General features: G+C 41.6%; 1 protein-coding gene across 1 annotated transcript; it reads left to right on the forward strand.

Moving 5' to 3' along the window:
* Nucleotides 1-339: 339 nt before the first annotated feature.
* Nucleotides 340-19,557, forward strand: kcmf1 (potassium channel modulatory factor 1). Its single transcript, XM_021602990.2, has 7 exons — nt 340-547; nt 10,692-10,859; nt 11,064-11,203; nt 11,509-11,610; nt 11,759-11,936; nt 12,309-12,597; nt 17,878-19,557. Exons 1-7 carry the CDS (start codon nt 532-534, stop codon nt 18,164-18,166), a joined length of 1,182 nt encoding a protein of 393 aa, XP_021458665.2. The 5' UTR covers nt 340-531; the 3' UTR covers nt 18,167-19,557.
* The last annotated feature ends 943 nt before the right edge of the window (nt 19,558-20,500 follow it).

Below are 20,500 nucleotides of genomic sequence, written 5' to 3' on the forward strand. Positions count from 1 at the left end.
ATGCCATGCTACAGAATTACCCCTCTCTCTCAAAAACGTCCTTGCATTTGCACCAAGCCCTGAATGCAAACCTGGAAGCTCCTCCAAAGGCCATCCCACTGCTGTCACCAGTGTAACAGGTCGATGTGAAGAAAGAGTGATGGGCATGATCACTGAGCATGATCCATGGATCCTGCAGCATGGGGAATTATTTGTTTTTTTACATCAAACTAGTCAGGGCTTGGGTGAATAACTTTCTTGTCTCAGTTAATAAAAAATAAAAAAATTACCATCTTCAGTTGAACAACCACAAAATACATTATTGTAAAGGGCGCCTCCTAGTGTTTTTTCAGAAGACTGCGAATGCTCTGTCTCAGTACTTCTTCATGACAGACGGGGAGGGGGAAGCAGAGAACTGTAAGCTCAGTATCCATCTTAAAGAGAAAATAGGAAAGAGAAATCGCGTCCCAGGGTTATCCCTCAAAAACGGTATCTTTTCCTCCTGATCCGTGCTTGGGAGCCCCAGGAGGGGGCTGTGTCATCGTCTGTAGGATGTCCCGACATGAGGGTAAGTGAAAAATAGACGTCCTTAGCGTCGCAGACTGAGCGCTGAAGCTTGCTAGCTAACATGCCATGTTTTGTATTGCAATGCATTGGACAGGGCTCATGATGGCGGCCACCATGAATTTTCAACCTTTTCCCAACCTCCTGATAACTGGGTGGAACCAGGCAGTTTTTCTTTAACGACAGTCTCCGAATTCATTAACAGTCATGTTTCAAATAAGTCATACGTCTAGTCAGGGGCATTTTCTTATAGCGAGTTAGCTAATGCTAATTAGCGTGCTAACGCTAGCTAGCTAAACTGATGATGGTCCGACGGTTGCTAACTAGTTAGCTAGGACGTTAACTAGCTAGCTAACTAGCGTTCTTCAACGCTGTACACAGTAGTAGTAGCTAGTTTAAAGTGTCCAGACTTTGGGGAATGGAAGGGTGAATGCGTGGTATATTTTGGTATGGCCACAGATTGTTTTCAGAGCTAGTTAACTGGACTTCGTGCTGAAATACTCAGTCACCAAGGTTTTGGTCATTGAATGCACTGTCATCAAGGTATCGTTAGTTTGAGGCCCTCCGTCACAGTGGGCCAAACCTAGGCATGTATCTAACTAGCTAGCTAGTCTATCGTCACTCAATTATCTAACGTTAGCTACCTATTCTAATTAAATTCTTTAACGTTAGCTAGCTAGTTAGGGTTATCGGAGCAGAAGAGTACCGTATACCAGCAAACTAGGTAACTGTAAGCAGAGTGAAGTTAGCTAAGGTTAGCCAAGTTAACTCTGTTAGAGCACGGATTTGGAGAACAACCAGTTTGATAGCTAGCCTTCTCTCTGGCTTGCTAGACACATTTGTTCACTTGTGCCATATTAGGTCTGGATGACTAGCCAGGTCAGGCTTTTTTCCCCCAATGAAGTTAACGTTGTAGCTAACTAAGGATCATAATTTTTCACTTTAGGCACGTTTCTGGTGAGGTTTGGAGAATAATTAATTTTATCTGGGCTGCTGCAGAGGATCTGTGTGAATATTATGAAGGCCTGTTATGAAGTCGATGAATTGGTGCATTGGCTAGCTATGTCAAAATTACATACAGGTTCCAAATATGATATTTTTCTAGGCAGCACACCATTTATCTCTAGCCTGGTTGTGCTCTGTTAATCTATTACATTCCACTCGTGTCCACTCTTATCATTAGCAAAAGAGACTGGCCTTTCGGGAAATCTTCAAATATTAACATTCTATCATTAATGAGCTCTAGGAGATCAGAGGATTTAATACAAATTTGATAACCCTCACAGCTATAATCCAATCACAATGTTTATGCAAATTAGGTTGATAGGAAACGTTCTAACTTAATTCCTATATTTGATTGGAAACATTCAAACATTGGGCATTCTGTTGCTGGGAGAACAGCATTCCTGTTTATTGCATTTTTACAAATGTGATCACCACAGAAGCTCTCGCCGTTCAAACTTCTCCTCCAGTTCACTGTGAATTGCCTATTTTATATCCTGCAAGGTGCTTCTTTTTTTCTTCTCTCAAGTAGGTATATATTTTTTAGTTGCTCAAAATAAGTGAATTGCCAGGGAACTCGCAATACGATATTGTCACAATACTTAGGTGCCAATATGATATGTATTTAGATTATATATGAATTGCGATTTCAATACTGTGATTTTATTGCGATTCCATGGTCCAAACATATTTCTCACCATATGTCTGCTGCGGAGGGACAAGAGACCTATGAGAGAACGAGATTTGAGCAGTAATGGAAATAAGTGAGGAAAACAAATTGGCTCCCTATTTTAAAAAGATCGAGAACAAGCTATGAGGGAGTTTTCGTGCAGGTACAGCCAACTAGCAGAAAAATAATATTGCGATATTGTCAAAACAATAAAATAAATAGTTAAATAATATCCCTATATGTCACTATTGATTTCCTATTGATTTTTTAACTACGTTGTCTGTTTCATATCTGCAATCATATCAGTCAAAAAATATAAATGACCAGTTTATGCTTCAAAACCAACTTTAAGAGGTTTTAAAAATAGGTTCTATTTGACTCAAAATTCCATGACATACAGTAAGGCATTGTTGGCAGAATAGATGGATGCAGTTAAACATAAATATTTAAGTGATGATGCCAGAGAAGCCTGTGTTTGAATGATATGATGGCACGGGTGTTGTTAGGCCCAAGACGGAAGTCGAGATCAGACTTCGAGGGCATTATTACATTATTCTACGGGTTACCAAAATGTTCAAATAATGATTGACATATTTTCATTCAACACTTTATTCATACTATTTCATCCATCCACAAGATGTATATCGGTTTGGTTGCCAGAGACACACGACCCAGTCGTTAAGTCTATTTGTTCTGTGTCTATGAACGCAACCCAGTCGTTCGTTCTAAATGTTATATTGCCATACCGGCTGGCAACCTTCTTATCCATTGCTTGCTTGCTTGCTTGCTAGCTAGTCAACTACGGCCAACTTGCCAACTTACAGTCATGTCAAACAGTGCAGCCAGAATAACAGCTAAGTAGCTGCATTTGCATTTGTTTAAATGTCACTAGAAAACAGCTTACTTCAATACATCCATAACTAGGGTTGTACATTTTGGGGAATATACAGAGGTGGAAACTTTCCATGGGAATTAACAGGAATATATGGGAATTAATGGAAATATATGCAAATGAATGACATTTAAATGTAGATGTTTTTTGCATTGGATACATTGACTGTATCATATGGAGACAGAAACATAAACCTTTTACCTTATCATAAGTAGACATAATTGCAAATTATTACATCCTTCCAATAAAACAAAAATAATGTAGTTACAAATTGAACTTTAATTAAATGAGTTGACTCTTCACATGGGATGATTTCACTGAACAACAAAAGGGAATATTGAATGATCCCCAATGATCCATCACATCTCCCAAAAAATGTTCAACATACATCTGTAAAATTTTGGCATGACTGCCATATTGCATCTCCATCCCAAAGGCCTTGCTTGGAAGTGTACTTCACCAGACTGCCAAGAACCTTGCCCTCATCCAGGCCCAGGTGGCGAGACACGGTTGTGATGACATCATAGGCCTTGTTGATCTCTACACCAGACAGGATGCTCTTGCCAGCATACTTGGGGTCCAACATGTACGCTGCGGTGTGTATGGGCTTCAGGCAGAAGTCTTCACGCTTTCTGATGTATTTCAGAACTGCAGTTTCCTCTGCTTGGTGCAACAGTGAAGTGGGCAGGGCAGTACGGATTTCTTCTCTTACATCTGTAAGCAGAGTCTTAACATCAGACAGGTTGGCATTGTCTCCCTCAATCCGTGCAATGGCTACTGCTATAGGTTTCAGGAGTTTCAGGCTCCTTGCCACTCTCTCCCAAAATACATCATCCAGGAGGATCCTCTTGATGGGGCTGTCCATATCGGCAGACCGTGATATGGCCATTTCTTGGAGAGACTCCTGCCCCTCCCTAACGGGTGTTGCTGGCCAGCTTCAATGTGGTGCTCTATTCTTCTCACTTTCTCTATTCTTCTCACTTTGCTCGGTGAGGTAGATTGCTGCTATAACTTGATGACCCTTCACATACTTAACCATTTCCTTGACTCTCTTGTAGTGTGTATCAATTGTTTTCAGTGCCATGATGTCATTGAGGAGCAGATTCAATGCATGCCAGCACAGCCAATGGGTGTGGTGTGAAGGTAGGACTCGTCCACTTTAGACCAAGCAGCCTTCATGTTCAGAGCATTGTCTGTCACCAGTGCAAATACCTTCTGTGGTCCAAGGTAATTGATGACTGCCTTCAGCTCATCTGCATTGTAGAGACTGGTATGTCTGTTGTCCCTTGTGTCTGTGCACTTGTAGACTACTGGTTGAGGGGTGGAGATGATGTAGTTAATTATTCCTTGCCCACGAACATTTGACCACCCACCAGAGATGATTGCAATACAGTCTGTTTTCTCTATGATTTGCTTGACCTTCACTTGAACTCTGCATCCAGCAAATTAGTAGATAAAGCATGTCTGGTTGGAGGGGTGTATGCTGGGCAAAGACCATTCAGAAATCTCTTCCAATACACATTGCCTGTGAGCATCAGAGGTGAACCAGTTGCATACACAGCTCGAGCACGACATTCATCAGCATTTCTGACTACGTTCCTTCATTGAGTCAAAATAAACTTCTCATTCCAGGAGGACCATGAGCTGTTGCTATCGATAAGGTGTCTGATTCATCATTTTCACCTCGAATAGAAGTAGAGGGACTTTTGTCAGAGGTTGCTTGTTGTGAGCGCTGAGGGAACTTTATGCACTTCGCCAGATGATTCTGCATCTTTGTTGCATTATTCACATATGATTTGGCACAGTATTTGCAAATGTACACAGCTTTTCCTTCTACATTAGCTGCAGTGAAATGTCTCCACACATCAGATAGTGCCCGTGGCATTTTCTTGTAAAGATTAGAAAAAATCCAAATACAATTCCATGTACAGATAAATAGTGAAGAAGTTAGATTAAACAACTACTTTGTAAAATAAATATTTTAAAATGAAACATTTATGGAAACAGGTGAATTAACACTGTTAGCAGGCTCAAGTAAGCTAAAAACCCACATGGTAGCAAAAACTAATTAGCAGAAATTGTTAGAAATTATTTAAAAACACTTTGCTGTAGGCTACTATTTACTAGTTAACAAGAAATCATGTATGTCATAACTATATTCACCCCACTCAGTATTGTAATCAAAACTTACCAGAAAGCATGTAGTCCTTGGCTCAGACAGTGTAGTAGTGTGGGCTTAATAGCATCTCATTAGTGTGCAAGATCTTGAGAATCAGCTGCACATGTGATGGAAGAATGCACTGTGCATGCAGAGGGTTGCAATTCTAATTGGGGATAGTTTAACCAAAATATGCCATAAGAGCTAGAATTGCCTTGTGTATCCCACAAAAAAGATTCACTGTTATAAGCTAACCTTTTTGATGAATTTAAGCAAAATTACCCACATTCCCAGGCTTAACTTCCCATGGAAAAATCGCAGAAATTTCCCGGAAAGTTTCAGACCCTTTGCAACCCTATCCATAACAATGAGCTAATGATGCGTGTTTTCACCTGGCATAGAAAATGTGGTCTCTCCTCAGGACACTTGTTCAGAGGAGCTAGCCAAAAATACAGCTAACTTCAAACTGAAGATGGAAAGACTGCAAACTAGCTGCATTTAATTTCATTTGACCTATTTTCTACTGACATGTCTTTGTATATATCCATAAAGGTTATGCTGATTTAATGATTTCGATTGGCTGAGAAAAGCTGCCTGCCTGTTTTTATTGTCCCGACCCCTACACATTCATTGCTATGGTATTGAAACAATGTTGCAAATGTCAGAGACTAACAACAAGGTTTATACACATCTACACTATTGAAAACCAACGGGTAGTCTAAAATAAATGGGGAAATATGTCTAGATACTTTTTTACAGTGGAGATCAAGTTTATAAATTGTCTGGCTGGGTTGAGGAGACCGTGGATTCTGCAGTGAGATGGAACAGAGTAAATTGGCATTTCAACGTCATAGCTTTAGCCGGTGGTAACTTGTGGAATAGACTTCCGGCTATGCAATCAGCGTCCAGGATTAGACCCACCCATTGTATAAAATTCACCAATACATGTCTTGGTAGTCCCAAACTATTGATATCAGCTGACCTGGTACATTGTTTGCTGCTGCCACCCATTCGGGATGCACCGTCAAACACCAGGCCCGCAGGCTGAATAGGACACAGAAGCGAGTATAAATGAGTCAAGTCTTTATGAAATTAGACTGATGCGTCGCATAGGTTAAGTCCACTTCAGTTGCAGTTTTATTTACTGCAGTGTCTATTAATTGTTAAAACACACGGCCGCTTTCCCATTTTATATTGCTATGGAATTTTCACAAATGCCTTACTATACTTCATTCCCAAACATTCCATGAATTTATGAAAATGACCTTATGTAAGTGCTTGCTTGTCAGAAGAAGGAACAAGTGTAATTCTTCCTGGGGGGTGACTGAACAGATTTTAATAAGATTTCATGTTGCTAAAATGCGGTCAATTCCACTTTTTAATAAGAGAGGAGTCATGATAATCAGCGTATTTGCGAGGAATGACGACAGGTGCCAGTTACATTACTTTCCCCATTAATGGGCTGCCTAGTGGCACAGCAGTCTAAGGCGTTTCTGTGCAAGAGGCGTCACTAGAGTCCCTGGTTCGAGTCCAGGCTGAATCACATCCGGCTGTAATTGGGTGTCCCATAGGGTGGCACACAATTGGCCCAGTGTCGTCCGGGGTAGGCCGTCATTGTAAATAAGAATTTGTTCTTAACTGACTTGTCTAATTAAATAAATTGAATTTTAAAAAATGTACGGGATGCAACTGAAGCAAACGTAGCTCGATTTTAATCTTGTAGGCTAATATTTTCTGTATCATTCTTTCTCTCTCATTACGGAGTCCTCTCTAGCCACTTTGAACAACATGATCTTGCATTGACACTACCTTCTCACAAGGGAATGACTGCAGCAGGTTTGTAACGGTATTCACACAGTCGGTATTAGAGAATGTTTCGGCCCTACCTACCAGTGGGGAAATCAACCTGTTACTTAGATTACCCCACTGGCTCACAGCCCAAAATTTCATTTTAAAAAGTAAAGCTTTCTTGTAATCCATTTGTTTTAGTCAATTACAAAACTACATTTTAAGAAATGTACAACATGTCTAAAGAGTACTTTTAAAAATGTCCTGCTCCCTAGCGTTCTTACGACCTAGAAAAACGTAATATTGTAGGGCTACTGACCGGAACGATAAGTTAGCCTAGACCAACAACACAAATGGACTTTACAGCTACAAGTAGTGAGTGGCGTTAAATGTCTTAGCTGTGATATGTTTACCACACACATAGCTATGTGTAGCCTACCTGAACACGGCATCCCCACATTTCCCACACAGAATAGTCTGAATCCACAGGGCTCTTCTCGCAGGCTCTATTTCCCTACTTGGGAGTATTACAAACCTTAGGTTGGGATTTTTTTTACTTGGCTACATGTACATTGAACAACACAGCAGCTTTTCGGGCATGTTTTGTTATTTCTCTATAACAAAAAAACTTTTATAATGTCAATCAATTGGAAATAATTTAGTTTTCCCCCAATTTGTGGGCGTGGTCGAGGGGAATTCCTTATGGGAATACCGACTGCGACTGTTTGTTTGTTCTACAAATTCTATATTGCACCAAATTTGCGCGCACCCCATGTCCCATTACATTGTCATGGAAAATATTCATGTTTCCGTCTACCAATCAGCAACTGTGCCGTAAATTTGGCTGCGTAATTGAGATTGCCGAAAGGCCAGCAGTCTCTTTGGCAAATGACAGGAGTGGAACGTTAGCTAAAAAGGCTACTTTTATCCAGAGTCCAGACAAGCATTGCATAGGGGCAATTTCACAGTAGGAGTGACACTGAAACCAAAAATGTAAAAGTTTGAAAAAATGCCAATAACTTTAACATTTACTTGGAACAGTGCAGAATCAAAGATTGGTAACAGAATGATGGCACAAACTGTCATTCTGTGGTGTGAAAGACACCGTTTTGCAAGTATAACAAGATTTTCTATTGGGCAAATTCAGGTAGGTCCCTCCCCGTTTCGTTTGCTTCAGTTTAAGAAACGTTTTGCAACAGGCCTCATTTATAAACGATTGTGTACGTACAAAATATGCCCCAGAACATGCATGCACCAGTTTTCACGCAAAAGTTGGCATTTATAAAAACTGAACTTGATGTGAGAATGTGGTTATCCTCCCACAAACTTTAGGTCATGCGTACGTACGTACAGTTCCTAGTGGTTGAAGTATTGCTTTGCAAGAAGGCAAATGAGTGCAAATGGGGGAATAAATGATGACTTATACATAACAAAAAAACAGGTAGCTAAATATAATAAGATGCAATAATTTGCTGTTCGTGAGAAACTATTTATTTTATCTTTACATTCATTCTAAAATAATTACATCTATTTCCAATTCAAATTCCTCACCTTTTGACTGTGATGGTTTCATACTCGTGAAATAGCCTATAGGCCTGCAACAAGGGACGAATGGTAGCCTATCTTAACATCTCTCGTGTAATTTGGACCCACTCCACAGCAGTAAATAGATAAGCTACCGGTATTGAAAGTATTTTGCTCTATGTGATCCTAAACACAGTTTAACAGTAGAGCAGATGGTTCTCCTTTTCTGTTGACATTTTGTAGACCACGTCTGAATACTGTAATTTCACATTTCTCGAGTAGACAAGACACTTTCATTTATAAACATAAATATATCATGACCATTGCACCTTTTCTAGCCGCGATGAGTGCATGTTCGGAGTAGCCCTACAACAGATTGGCGTGCTCGTCTCTCATTTAATTGGGCCTATTAGATAGGCTATTATCATTGAATGTTTGTTCTCTTTTCACCTGAAAGGGATTTATAACATATGGTGTAATTTAACTGGTGAACAGACAGTTGATATTTTTTTGCATTAAATTGTAGGCCACAACTGTAAGTAGACCAACTATAGTAAAAAAAAAAAGTTTCCAGAGTGGACAATATTTAAGAATTTGCGGGCAGTGCAGCATATTTAAGGTTCAGGAGGAAGTAAATACCAAAACATTATTGAATTAAATTATATGTTTAGAGGTTCACAGCAATTTGCAATTGTTTTCGTATTTCCGAAACAGCAAATGTCACTGAAAATAAAAAATATACAAATCTGCCAACACATTTAATCAAGTTCGCTATTGATATTTCCTTTAGATATTCGGCAGGGTAGCCTAGTGGTTAGAGCGTTGGACTAGTAACCGGAAGGTTGCAAGTTCAAACCCCCGAGCTGACAAGGTCGTTCTGTCGTTCTGCCCCTGAACAGGCAGTTAACCCACTGTTCCTAGGCCGTCATTGTAAATAAGAATTTGTTCTTAACTGACTTGCCTGGTTAAATAAAGGTCAAATAAAAAATACAAATAAATATAAATTCTGTCTTGGCCCAATTCCAATACTTCCAAAGTATTCAGCAAAAAGGGGGATTATTGTATCTTGGAAAGGTGAATGATGGGCTTTATTCAGGCGGTAGGTCTGATTTATAACGGGAAACATGCATATGTAGTCATTTCAGGAATAGCAGCTGCAGGTATTTAGTATAAAATGTGTGCAACGGTTATAAATGAGGCCCCTGACCTCTGAGTAGTGTAGCAAGGGGTGTAATTCATTTGGTACCATTTCCCAGTGCTTGATTGTCATCAAAGGATGGGAAGTCAGCTGCTGTTGTCATCATCACAGAGCAAGGGCATATTCTCAAATTGAAAATGTTGAGAATCCAGACAATTGAATGACCAATCTTGTACAGAAGTTTTCAGTTCTCATAAATGTCTGACTATATGTGAGCAAGGAACAGCAGCCTAGCCTTTTCCTTTTTCAGTTCCTTCACTTTGTATCCGTTTTGTCAGTTGCCTAAGGAGTGATAAGGGCTATGTGATAAATGCCTTGGCTTTATAACTGGTGAAATTTTCTGATAAAAGCAGCAGTAACAAAGTGAAGGTGGTGGTTATAGCAGTTTAGATAATGTCCTCCTTCAGACAGGCGTCATCGTGAGATGACAAAGAAAGGGCACAAAGGGACAGGAAGCGGACAATGGGGTGCCTTTTTCAAATGGTTATTTTTATTTTCACTGTCTACGTGCTCCGTTTATTTTCTCCAGATCATCTCTTTTGCCTCTGTTTAGGCCTGCTTAGTTTATTATGTAATATAAAGCCCAGGCAACAAATGGGAAAAGAATACGTACAAATGCATAAGAGCCGATAAGATGGGGCATTATTATTCAGTGCCAGCCAGGCACACACACTGGCATTCCTTAATGACTTGCTACTGACTTTTAGGTGGATTGTCTTCTCGGTTGGCATTTGTGGATTAGTGTCAGTGCCAAAGACTGGCTGAGGAGTGTCAGCCAGCTTCGGAGCAGACTGTACTTTCTTTCTCTCTCCCTCTCTCCTCCTCTCTCTTTCTCTCTGGTCGTAGGCCTACTCCACGCTATCATGTATGCAATTAGCCTATACGTTGACATTCAGTACTCACCCTTGTTTTGCAGGTGTGAGCTGTGACGCGTGTTTAAAAGGGAACTTCAGAGGGCGCCGGTACAAGTGTTTAATTTGCTACGACTACGACCTGTGCGCGTCGTGCTACGAGAGCGGCGCCACCACAACGAGACACACGACAGAACACGCCATGCAGTGTATATTAACCAGGGTAGACTTTGGTAAGGACATTTGCAGCGTAGATTAGACATTTATAACAGGAGTTTTTTTTCCTGACCACGTGGGCCCAAACTGGGCTTGGACTTCTTCTTGGTCTGGTCATGTGGTCAGGAAAAAAACACTTTGCCCTAATTGTATTGTATATAAAATGTTTGTGTTATGATGATGATAACAGCGACTCTAAAGACGGATTGTTTTCTTTGCAGACCTGTATTACGGCGGTGAGGCGTTCTCAGTAGAGCAGCCCCAGAGCTTTTCTTGTCCTTACTGTGGTAAAATGGGATACACAGAGACATCCCTACAGGAGCATGTCGCCTCCGAGCATACAGAGACCTCCACAGAGGTGGTGAGTGGACACATCATCCTAGTGTTTCATCTAGCTTTACTAAGATGGGAAAGACCATTCCCCCAGTCTAGCTCTGTTGCCCTTTTGCTTAAAAAAAAAATGTCCTCCATTGGTTTCAATAGGATGTTTTTGCCGTTTACGTCCTCCTATAAGAATCTATGGTTAGATTAGATTCCAGGGCTCATGGACACATTAACACAATTCTCAAATGGTTATTTTACAACTGACGCTTGTCAATAACTTAAAATAACTTGAGTGGTCAGTTGAATATATCCAGAGGGTGTTTACTGCTTGCTTTATTTCAGATCTGTCCAATATGTGCTGCGTTGCCGGGCGGGGACCCCAATCATGTGACCGACGACTTTGCTGCTCATCTCACACTTGAACACAGAGCACCTAGAGATTTAATATCTTTTCAATGCAGCTCTTCTCTGTCTGCGTGTGTCTGCTTATGCGCGTGTGTGTACACCATTGTGGGCAGGGTGTGTATTGTTTCTGATTATTCCAAGTACTTGCGAACCCTTTCAACTCTGCTCCTTAACCTGCCTGGTTTACGATGAGTCCAGCGGCGTCCGGCACGTGCGTCGGATGTTCCACCCCGGTCGCGGGCTGGGCGGTCCCAGGGCACGCAGGACCAACATGCACTTTACTAGCAGCTCCACCGGGGGGCTCTCCTCCTCACAGAGCTCCTCGTACTCACCCAGTAACAGGGAAGCCATGGACCCCATAGCAGGTGAGCAGTGCACCTGGTCTGACCAGCCTCTGTCTGTGTAGTCAACGACAAGCAGGGTCTTTCCCATTGAGATGGATAGAGAATCTGGTTGTCTGCTCTTTACTCCCTGATCTGTGTTCACTTCTGCTATATTTTATTCACCAGTCTGCACTGGAGTCACTTGAATGTTGACTTCAGTGGTTATCTTTCTGTGAGATGTAATGGCTCTGGCTCTGAATCTCGTATGAAGTATAACCCTCAGTCCTAGTGCGGTGCCTCTTTTCTGTGACAGTCTTACTGTATATCACATTCACCTGTCTACTGGAGCCTAGTTTGAAACTTCATCTCGCTAGAAGAAACTCGGAACACACTTCTTCATCTCTCCTCCCACAGAGCTGTTGTCTCAGCTGTCGGGCGTGCGGCGCTCTGCGGGCGGCCAGCTCAACTCGTCGGGCCCGTCCGCATCTCAGCTGCAGCAGTTACAGATGCAGTTGCAGCTGGAGCGCCAGCAGGCCCAAGCGGCCCGGCAACAGCTGGAGACGGCCAGGAACACCACGCGACGCTCCAACCCCGGCGGCAACATCGGCGCCACCATCCCCCCGCCCAGCGCCGTCGCCAACTCGGCCGGCGTGGCCGAGAGCAACCCCATGGCCTCCCACAGCTCCCAGTTCCTGCTCACACGGTGAGTTGGTCGATCCCTCTGAGGTGTACATGTGAACAGAGCCTTTAAATGTTTTTATTTTTTAACTTGACTATATTATAAATGGAAGGCTCTGTACACACACACACACACACACTGTTCGCTGTTACTGCTATCAGGCCCCAGGTGTTGAATGCCCCGAGTGGCAGGATCTGCTCTGCCCCCCCCTCCCCTTTGCATGGTGTCTCCCTCCACTTGTTCTCTCCCCACCCATAGACTCACAGGTCTCCTCTCCTACTACCCTTTTTCGATACCACAACGTGTAAAACAGTTTGGTACTAGAATTTTGTTCGTTTTTGTTCCTCTTATCAAATGTCTCACGTTTGGAAATCAACTAATTGTTTATCATAAGGCATGAACAGAATACATCAGTGATTCATATTCCCTGCAACTTTCTGAAGAGGCAACGGCATGGGAATACCCATCTGTGTGTGGTGCGCGTGTTCACCACTTTGTGTATCCGTTAGTGTTGCCTAATAAATCGGACTGTGATACCAATTCTTGGTATAACGCCTGCAACAACTTCGAAAGTGTCCTTACAAGCCAGAATGTTGAATAAAATACAATTTGAACTTACTCTACAGATTCTGTTTTGGTCCTTCAGTGGGTCGAAATTTGAGACAAAATATCCACAGGAAGGTATTATTCGCCAGACTATTTAAAGCGCCGGTACTGCCGTTGTAATTTGAAAACCTGGCACGTGTGCAAAGCCATGTAAACACTAGTGATCGGAGAAGAAAATCGATAGAAGTTTTGGGACAAAATGATATCAATATTTGACTACCGAGTATTGATTTGACTTATCAAAATGGCAGTATATTTCATCCTATAGCTTGTTCTACATATTTTTAAATAGTGAGTCATCATGTTTTCAGCTCTTATTTCTCTGACTGATCAAACTTGTTTTTTCATGCTCTTTGTCTCTCTGCAGCAAACCTAAAATGTGCGATATGTTTGGAATGTCAATCGCAATAAATTTGCAGTGTCGAATTGCAATACATATAGAATCGTGAAAATTGCAATACATACCTAAGTATCATGATAATATCGTATTGAGGTCCCTGCCAATTCCCAGCCCTAGTAAACCTGCAAGACTTCGGTTTGTATGCATGCATCGCATATACAGCGCATTTGGAAAATACTTTCAAATCCTCAATCTACACACAACACCCCATAAAGACAAAGAGGAAACGGGTTTTTAGACATTTTTACTAATGTATTGAATATTAAAAAAAATAAAAATAATTAAACAAGTCATGAGGTCGGAATTGTCCATAGAGACAGGATTGTGTCGAGGCACAGATCTGGGGAAAGGTACCAACAAATGTCCGCAGCATTGAAGGTCCCCAAGAACACAGTGGCCTCTGATTCTTAAATGGAAGAAGTTTGTAACCACCAAGACTCTTCCTAGAACTGGCCCCCCGGGCCAAACTGACCAATTGGGGGAGAAGGGCCTTGGTCAGGGAGGTGACCCAAGAACCCAGTAGTCACTTAGAGAGCTCCAGAGGTCCTCTGTGGAGATGGGAGAACCTTCCAGAAGGACAACCATCTTTGCAGCACTCCACCAATCAGGCCTTTTTGGTAGAGTGGCCAGACGAAAGCCACTCCTCAGTAGAAGGCACATAACAGCCCGCTTGGAGTTTGCCAAAAGGCACCTAAAGACACTCAAATCATGAGAAACAAGATTCTTTGGTCTGATGAAACCAACATTGAACTGTTTGGCCTGAATGACAAGCGTCACTTCTGGAGGAAACCTGGCACCATCCCTATGGTGATGCATGTTGGTGGCAGCATCATGCTGTGGGGATGTTTTTCAGCAGCAGGGACTGGGAAACTAGTCGGGATTGAAGGAAAAATGAACAGAGCAAAGTACAGAGATCCTTGATGAAAACCTGCTCCAGAGCTCTCAGGACCTTAGACTGGGGCGACGGTTCACCTTCCATTAGGATAACAACCCTAAGCACACTGCCAAGACAATGCAAGAGTGGCTTCAGGACAAGTCTCTGAATGTCCTTGAGTGGCCCAGCCAGAGCCTGGACTTGAACCCGACCGAACATCTCTGGAGACACCTGAAAATAGCTGGGCAGCGACGTTCCCCTCAAACCTGACAGCTTGAGAGGATCTGCAGAGAAGAATGGGAGAAACTCCCCAAATGCAGGTGTGTTAAGCTCGTAGCGTCATACCCAAGAGGACTCGAGGTTGTAATCGCTACCAAAGGTGCTTCAACAAAGTACTGAGGAAAAGGTCTGAATACTTATGTAAATGTGATTTGGAAAAAATACATGTTTATTTAATACATTTGCAGTAACGTCTAAACCTGTTTTTGCTTGGTCATTATGGGGTATTGTGGGTGGATTTAATCCAAACAATTTAATTCATTTTAGAATAAGGCTGGAACGTTACAATGTGGAAAAAGTCAAGGGGTCTGAATACTTTCCGAATGCACTGTACTTCGTCTTGTGCACACGTTTTAGGTCACGAGCAAACTCATCTGGAGACTCGTGTTTTGAAGTCAGTTTAATAATACTTTTTTGGGGAAATTTTGTCTCAAATTTTTAACCCACTGATGGCCCAACCCCACAGACAATCGGCAGAGTAAGTTCAAATATACATTTATTCAATATTTGTATATAGGCGAGTTTATTTTTTTTATTTTTTTTACTATGTAAATGAGTGTACACAATTGGGACTACCATTAGCGATGCTAATGATAACTGTCTTCGGATAGATGGAAAGGCTTTCCCAACAACATTCTCAATTAAAAGTTAACTACAAAGTAGCCTGTGCCTACCTAGCAAAATCATGATGATTTGCATCAATCCAGTGGCCATTTGTTCTGCAAACTCCATCACAGGATCAAAGCAAACTTTTTTTTTCTCACTGGCCAAAAATCTAATGGCCAGAACAGAATTTCTAATGGCCCGGACGTGGTGTGATTTAAAATTTAAAAAAAAAAATTATATATATATATATATATATCAATAAATCATGCCGGGCATATAGCATGTGTCAAACTCCTTCCGCTGAGGGCCGAGTGTCTGCCTGTTTTCACTCCACTCCACTTGATAGATGAATTAAGCTCACTAATTAGTAAGGAACTTCACTCACCTGGTTGTCTAGGTCTTAATTGAAAGGAAAAAACAAAAACCTGCAGACACTTGGCCCTCCGTGGAATGAGTTTGACACCCCTGGCCTATAGGTTAGCATGCTTCTCTCTATATTCAGCTATTAATAGGCTATATGTATTTTAAAATGCGCTTTAATACAATTTAGAAATGCAAGTCATTACTCTATTCTTCAGAATTGCATATTAATTATACATTTGTATAAGTATGTAATTTTGAGGGAAAATTCTACATCTCAAAGTAGGACGATGCCTCTAAAGGGTCAGAGACACACCAAGAAATCTTAATATATATAGGTACTTAGCACCCCTACCCAGTGTCGGCAGTTAACATTTTGTTGTTCACACAGCCGTTTAACCACAGATCAAATAAATACTCCAGACCACAAGGTGGCGGCAGCTTGTTTTGTATTTTGCCAGCATTAGAAAACAGATAGCTAAATTGCAAGCTGTGCAAATGTTTTTGCTAGTTAGCTAGAATTGTTAGTAAGTCCTTGTGGCAATCTGGCTAGTATCAACAACTATACTGAACAAAAATATAAACGCAACATAAAGTGTTGGTCCCATTTTAATTTCTCTGCCAATGTTATTTTTGTGAATTTGGCAGTACGTCCAACCGGCCTCACAACTGCCGACAACGTGTAACCCCGCCAGCCCAGGACCTCCACATCCGGCTTCTTCACCTGCGGGATAGTCTGAGGAGGGGGAGGGGGGTAGTCAGGACTATTTCTGTCTGTAATAAAGCCCTTTTGTGGGGGAAAACTCATTCTGATTACCTGGGCCTGGCTCCCCAGTTCGGTGGACCAGGCTCATGGCTGGCCCCTTGCCCAGTCGTGTGAAATCCATAGATTAGGGCCTAATGAGTTTATTTCAATTGACTGATTTCCTTCTATGAACTGTAACTCGTTTTTGAAATTGTAGCATGTTGCGTTTATTTTTGTTCAGTGTAGGTAACTAGTACCATTTATAATTAAATCACAATGGATACATTTTTTAGAAAGCAGCCAAGAGTCAGTGTAGAAGTGAGCTAGCTATGTTGTGCTATTGCATATGGCGACGCTAACCGTTAAGCTAACATTAGCTAGTAAGCGAACTGGCACTGACAGTATGAGATAATGGAGAAGGATTATTTATTAATCATGCTAGATAGCTAGCTTGGTTTAAAAAAATATGTAAAGACTTGCTCTAGAAAAAAGGTGCATTATGCAGCTTTGTTTTTAGTTAAAACAATTCTGATGAACTGGGAGTGGATTACACTGGGTAAAGTGCCCTCTTTTTTTTAATTGTATTTTTCTTGTCACTCCTGTCGGCTCTCCCACGTGGAGGTTCGTGCTCTTTGATTGGCTCAAAGTCAAGTTGTCCACCACTGCCGAGCATTGCGAGTCCACAAGTAATGCTGGGCATACACTACACAACTTTTAAAATGCTAACAACTTGGACGTGCTCACATTTTCTGATTTCCTTGTCCTAAATGTTTCATTCTGTCTACACTCAACCCCAGGACATGGGTGATCACATTACACGATGATTCCTTAGTTAATCCTGCCTTGAGTTTCTCGATTGTTGTCGGGGAAAAAATGCTGACACGCAAACATTGAGCTGCTTTATTAGTGTGCAAATTATTATTTGCAGAAACGTCAACAATATTATGAAGGACAGAATATGGGCTTAATTTCATATGATCTTTTTGGTTTCTGTCAGTAGTTCGCAGATGTAATATTGGTGGAGTATGTTTTGCATGGAGATTTTAATCTAACGACCAATGGAAAGGTCTAAAATGAGCAAACTGGACCATGTAAAACTAACTTGCCCATTTGAAAAGGCAGGCACGTTCTCTCCACAGCTCCATCAATCAGTCTTCCATCACCTCAGTCCACGTGGTGCGTGTTGTTGCTAGATTTTTTTCCTAGACCTAAAAAGCATTGTGGACTTAGAACATTCAATTTTGTTTTTCTATTAAAAAAAATAAATAAAATGTGTAAAATCTGTCACTCCCCGCTTTCTTTTTTGCCGTGTGGTCGAGTATCGTGATGCTAACCCTGGTATCAAAGTCTAAATTCTGTTATGTCAACACTACTGCAGTAGTCCCTGCCTCTGCTCGGTGCTAACCAGTTCCCCTCTTCTTTGTCCCGCTAAAGGTTAAACGAGCCCAAGATGTCGGAGGCGGAGCGGCAGGTGCTGGAGGGCGAGCGCGCCGACCGCAGCCTGTTCGTTCAGGAGCTGCTGCTGAGCACGCTAATGCGCGAGGAGAGCTCTTCCTCGGACGAGGACGAGCGGCGAGATTTCGCCAGCTTTGGGGCCATGGGCTGCGTGGATATCATGCCTTTAGACGTGGCCCTGGAGAATCTCAACCTCAAGGAGAGCGGTACAGGCAGCTACGGCAGCAGCTCGAGGAGCTCTAAGGAGCCTCCACCGCCTCCTCTTTGATGATATCCCAGCACCACGCAGACTTTGTCCTCTGTGCTGCCACTGCCAGTGATGGGCGGGCGGTGCAGCAGGCTGTATTTTGGTTTGTTTTTTGGTGATTGTAATTTCAGGTCTGTCACCTTTGTTACATTGTGTACAACCATAAAAAAGGAGAACGGGAGCGATTGGGGAAAGTGCAAGTGGATGAGTGCGCAGCGCCGAGCGAGCGATGAAGATAAAATAAATATATAAATATATATTAAAAAGTTGATAATCACATAATTTTTCTTTAGCAGGTCAGCATTAGGTAGCCGTGGCAGACCTCTGCTTCCTGTTCTCATGCAAAAGGCTCCTTTATAAATACTCCACATTCAAAAACTGAAGAGGAATCAGACACCCTCTGATGAAGCTGCTGTGTGTATTTATGACTTAACTAATAAAGTGCTTGAATGGTTTACCATAACTACTGCATGAGGTTCTTTGCAGCGTGCATGACTTTTAATGACCTTATCGTCATTAAAAAGCTCAAAAAATTAAATAAATCCCCATGCTTTTTTATCTTCCACCATTTTAAAAGGGTTACATGATTTGAGTTTTTCTGAAAAATTGAATATCACCCATAAAAAACTGACACACTGAAAAGTTTAGGAACTTTTACAACTTTTTAACATTTTTAATAGAAAAAAGCAACCTATTGGAATCTGTTGTAGCTTTTAAAAAGAAAACAATGCAATGTGTTTGTCTCTCAGCTCCGGTTTGTCCTTCCCTCTCTGTGACACCATCGTCTGTATATAACAACTTGCGGCACTAATGTCAACTCAAGACGTCTGCGTCTACTTAGCAGATGATAAAATAATACAGTACTAGGAGCAGAAAAACAAGATCTTGCCTCTGACATTTTTCCTAGATGTTGATGTTTTAGTGATAAGCAGTGTGTAACTACCAGATGTAGTTTCTAATTTATGCACCTGTACAGAAGAACTAGTCTCTCCCATTATCATCAATCGCACTCAACTCTGCTCCTCTCTCTGATTCTGTAGGCCCAGACTCCCTCCCTGCATTCAGTTGTATTTCTTCTCTTTGTTGAGGAAGGGGAGCTCGGGACTCCACATTGCAGCCATTGTTTTTTGTACGACTTACGTTCAGATTTAGTTTTTCAGCTGAAGATAGCACCTTCTATTTATTCCCTTTTTTCTTTTTTTCTCTGATTCTTTAAAGCCTTGTAATGAATCATGCCACCTCCATGCCTATACTCTTATACTCTATGTAAAATACAATGAGATGTATATTGAATTTGTGCGTTAACTTTCATAATGGTTCTAGGACATGGGCAGACTTTTTTTTTTTTCTTTTTTTTTTAATGTAAATTTAGAATACTACAATAAACTGCGCACAGCTTTTGATGAAACGAAGCACCTCCCTCTTTATCTGTATGATGGCGTGTTATTCGGCTACTGTATAGGGCTTTTCACACTGCTGAGCTGTACCAAGCTGTACTGGTTGCGCATCCAACATAGTCCCTGGAACCGTGCTGGAAAGGGCAATGTGGAAAAAGAAAAATAACAAACCCTTACCCAGTACAGTTTGGTTATGGTCTGCACATAATTGTGAAACGGGTATATAGTTAAAGTCAGAAGTTTACATAAACCTTAGCCAAATACATTTATGCTCAGTTTTTCACAATTCCTGACTTTTAATCCTAGTAAAAGTTCCCTGTCTTAGGTCAGTTAGGATCACCACTTTATTTAAAAAATGGGAAATGTCAGAATAATAGTGGAGGGGGTTATTTATTTCTGCTTTTATTTCTTTCATCACATTCCCAGTGGGTCAGAAGTTTACATACACTCAATTAGTATTTGGTAGCATTGCCTTTAAATTGTTTAACTTGGGTCAAACGTATCGGGTGGCCTTCCACAAGCTTCCCACAATAAGATGGGTGAATTTTGGCCCTGACAGAGCTGGTGTAACTGAGTCAGGTTTGCAGGCCTCCTTGCTACACACACTTTTTCAGTTCTGCCCACACATTTTCTATAAGAGTGAGGTCAGGGCTTTGTAATGGCCATTCCAATATCTTGACTTTGTTGTCCTTATGCCATTTTGCCACAACTTTGGAAGTATGCTTTGGGTCATTGCCCATTTGTAAGACCCATTTGCGAACAAGCTTTAACTTCCTGACTGATGTCTTGAGATGTTGCTTCAAAACATCTACATAATTTTCCTCCCTCATGAGGCCATCTATTCTGTAAAGTGCTCCAGTCCCTCCTGCAGCAAAACACCCCCACAACATGATGCTGCCACCCCCATGCTTCACGGATGGGATGAAGTTCTTTGGCTTGCAAGCCTCCCACTCTTTCC

Source organism: Oncorhynchus mykiss, chromosome 5 (genome assembly GCF_013265735.2).
Source record: "Oncorhynchus mykiss isolate Arlee chromosome 5, USDA_OmykA_1.1, whole genome shotgun sequence".
NCBI lineage: Eukaryota > Metazoa > Chordata > Actinopteri > Salmoniformes > Salmonidae > Oncorhynchus > Oncorhynchus mykiss.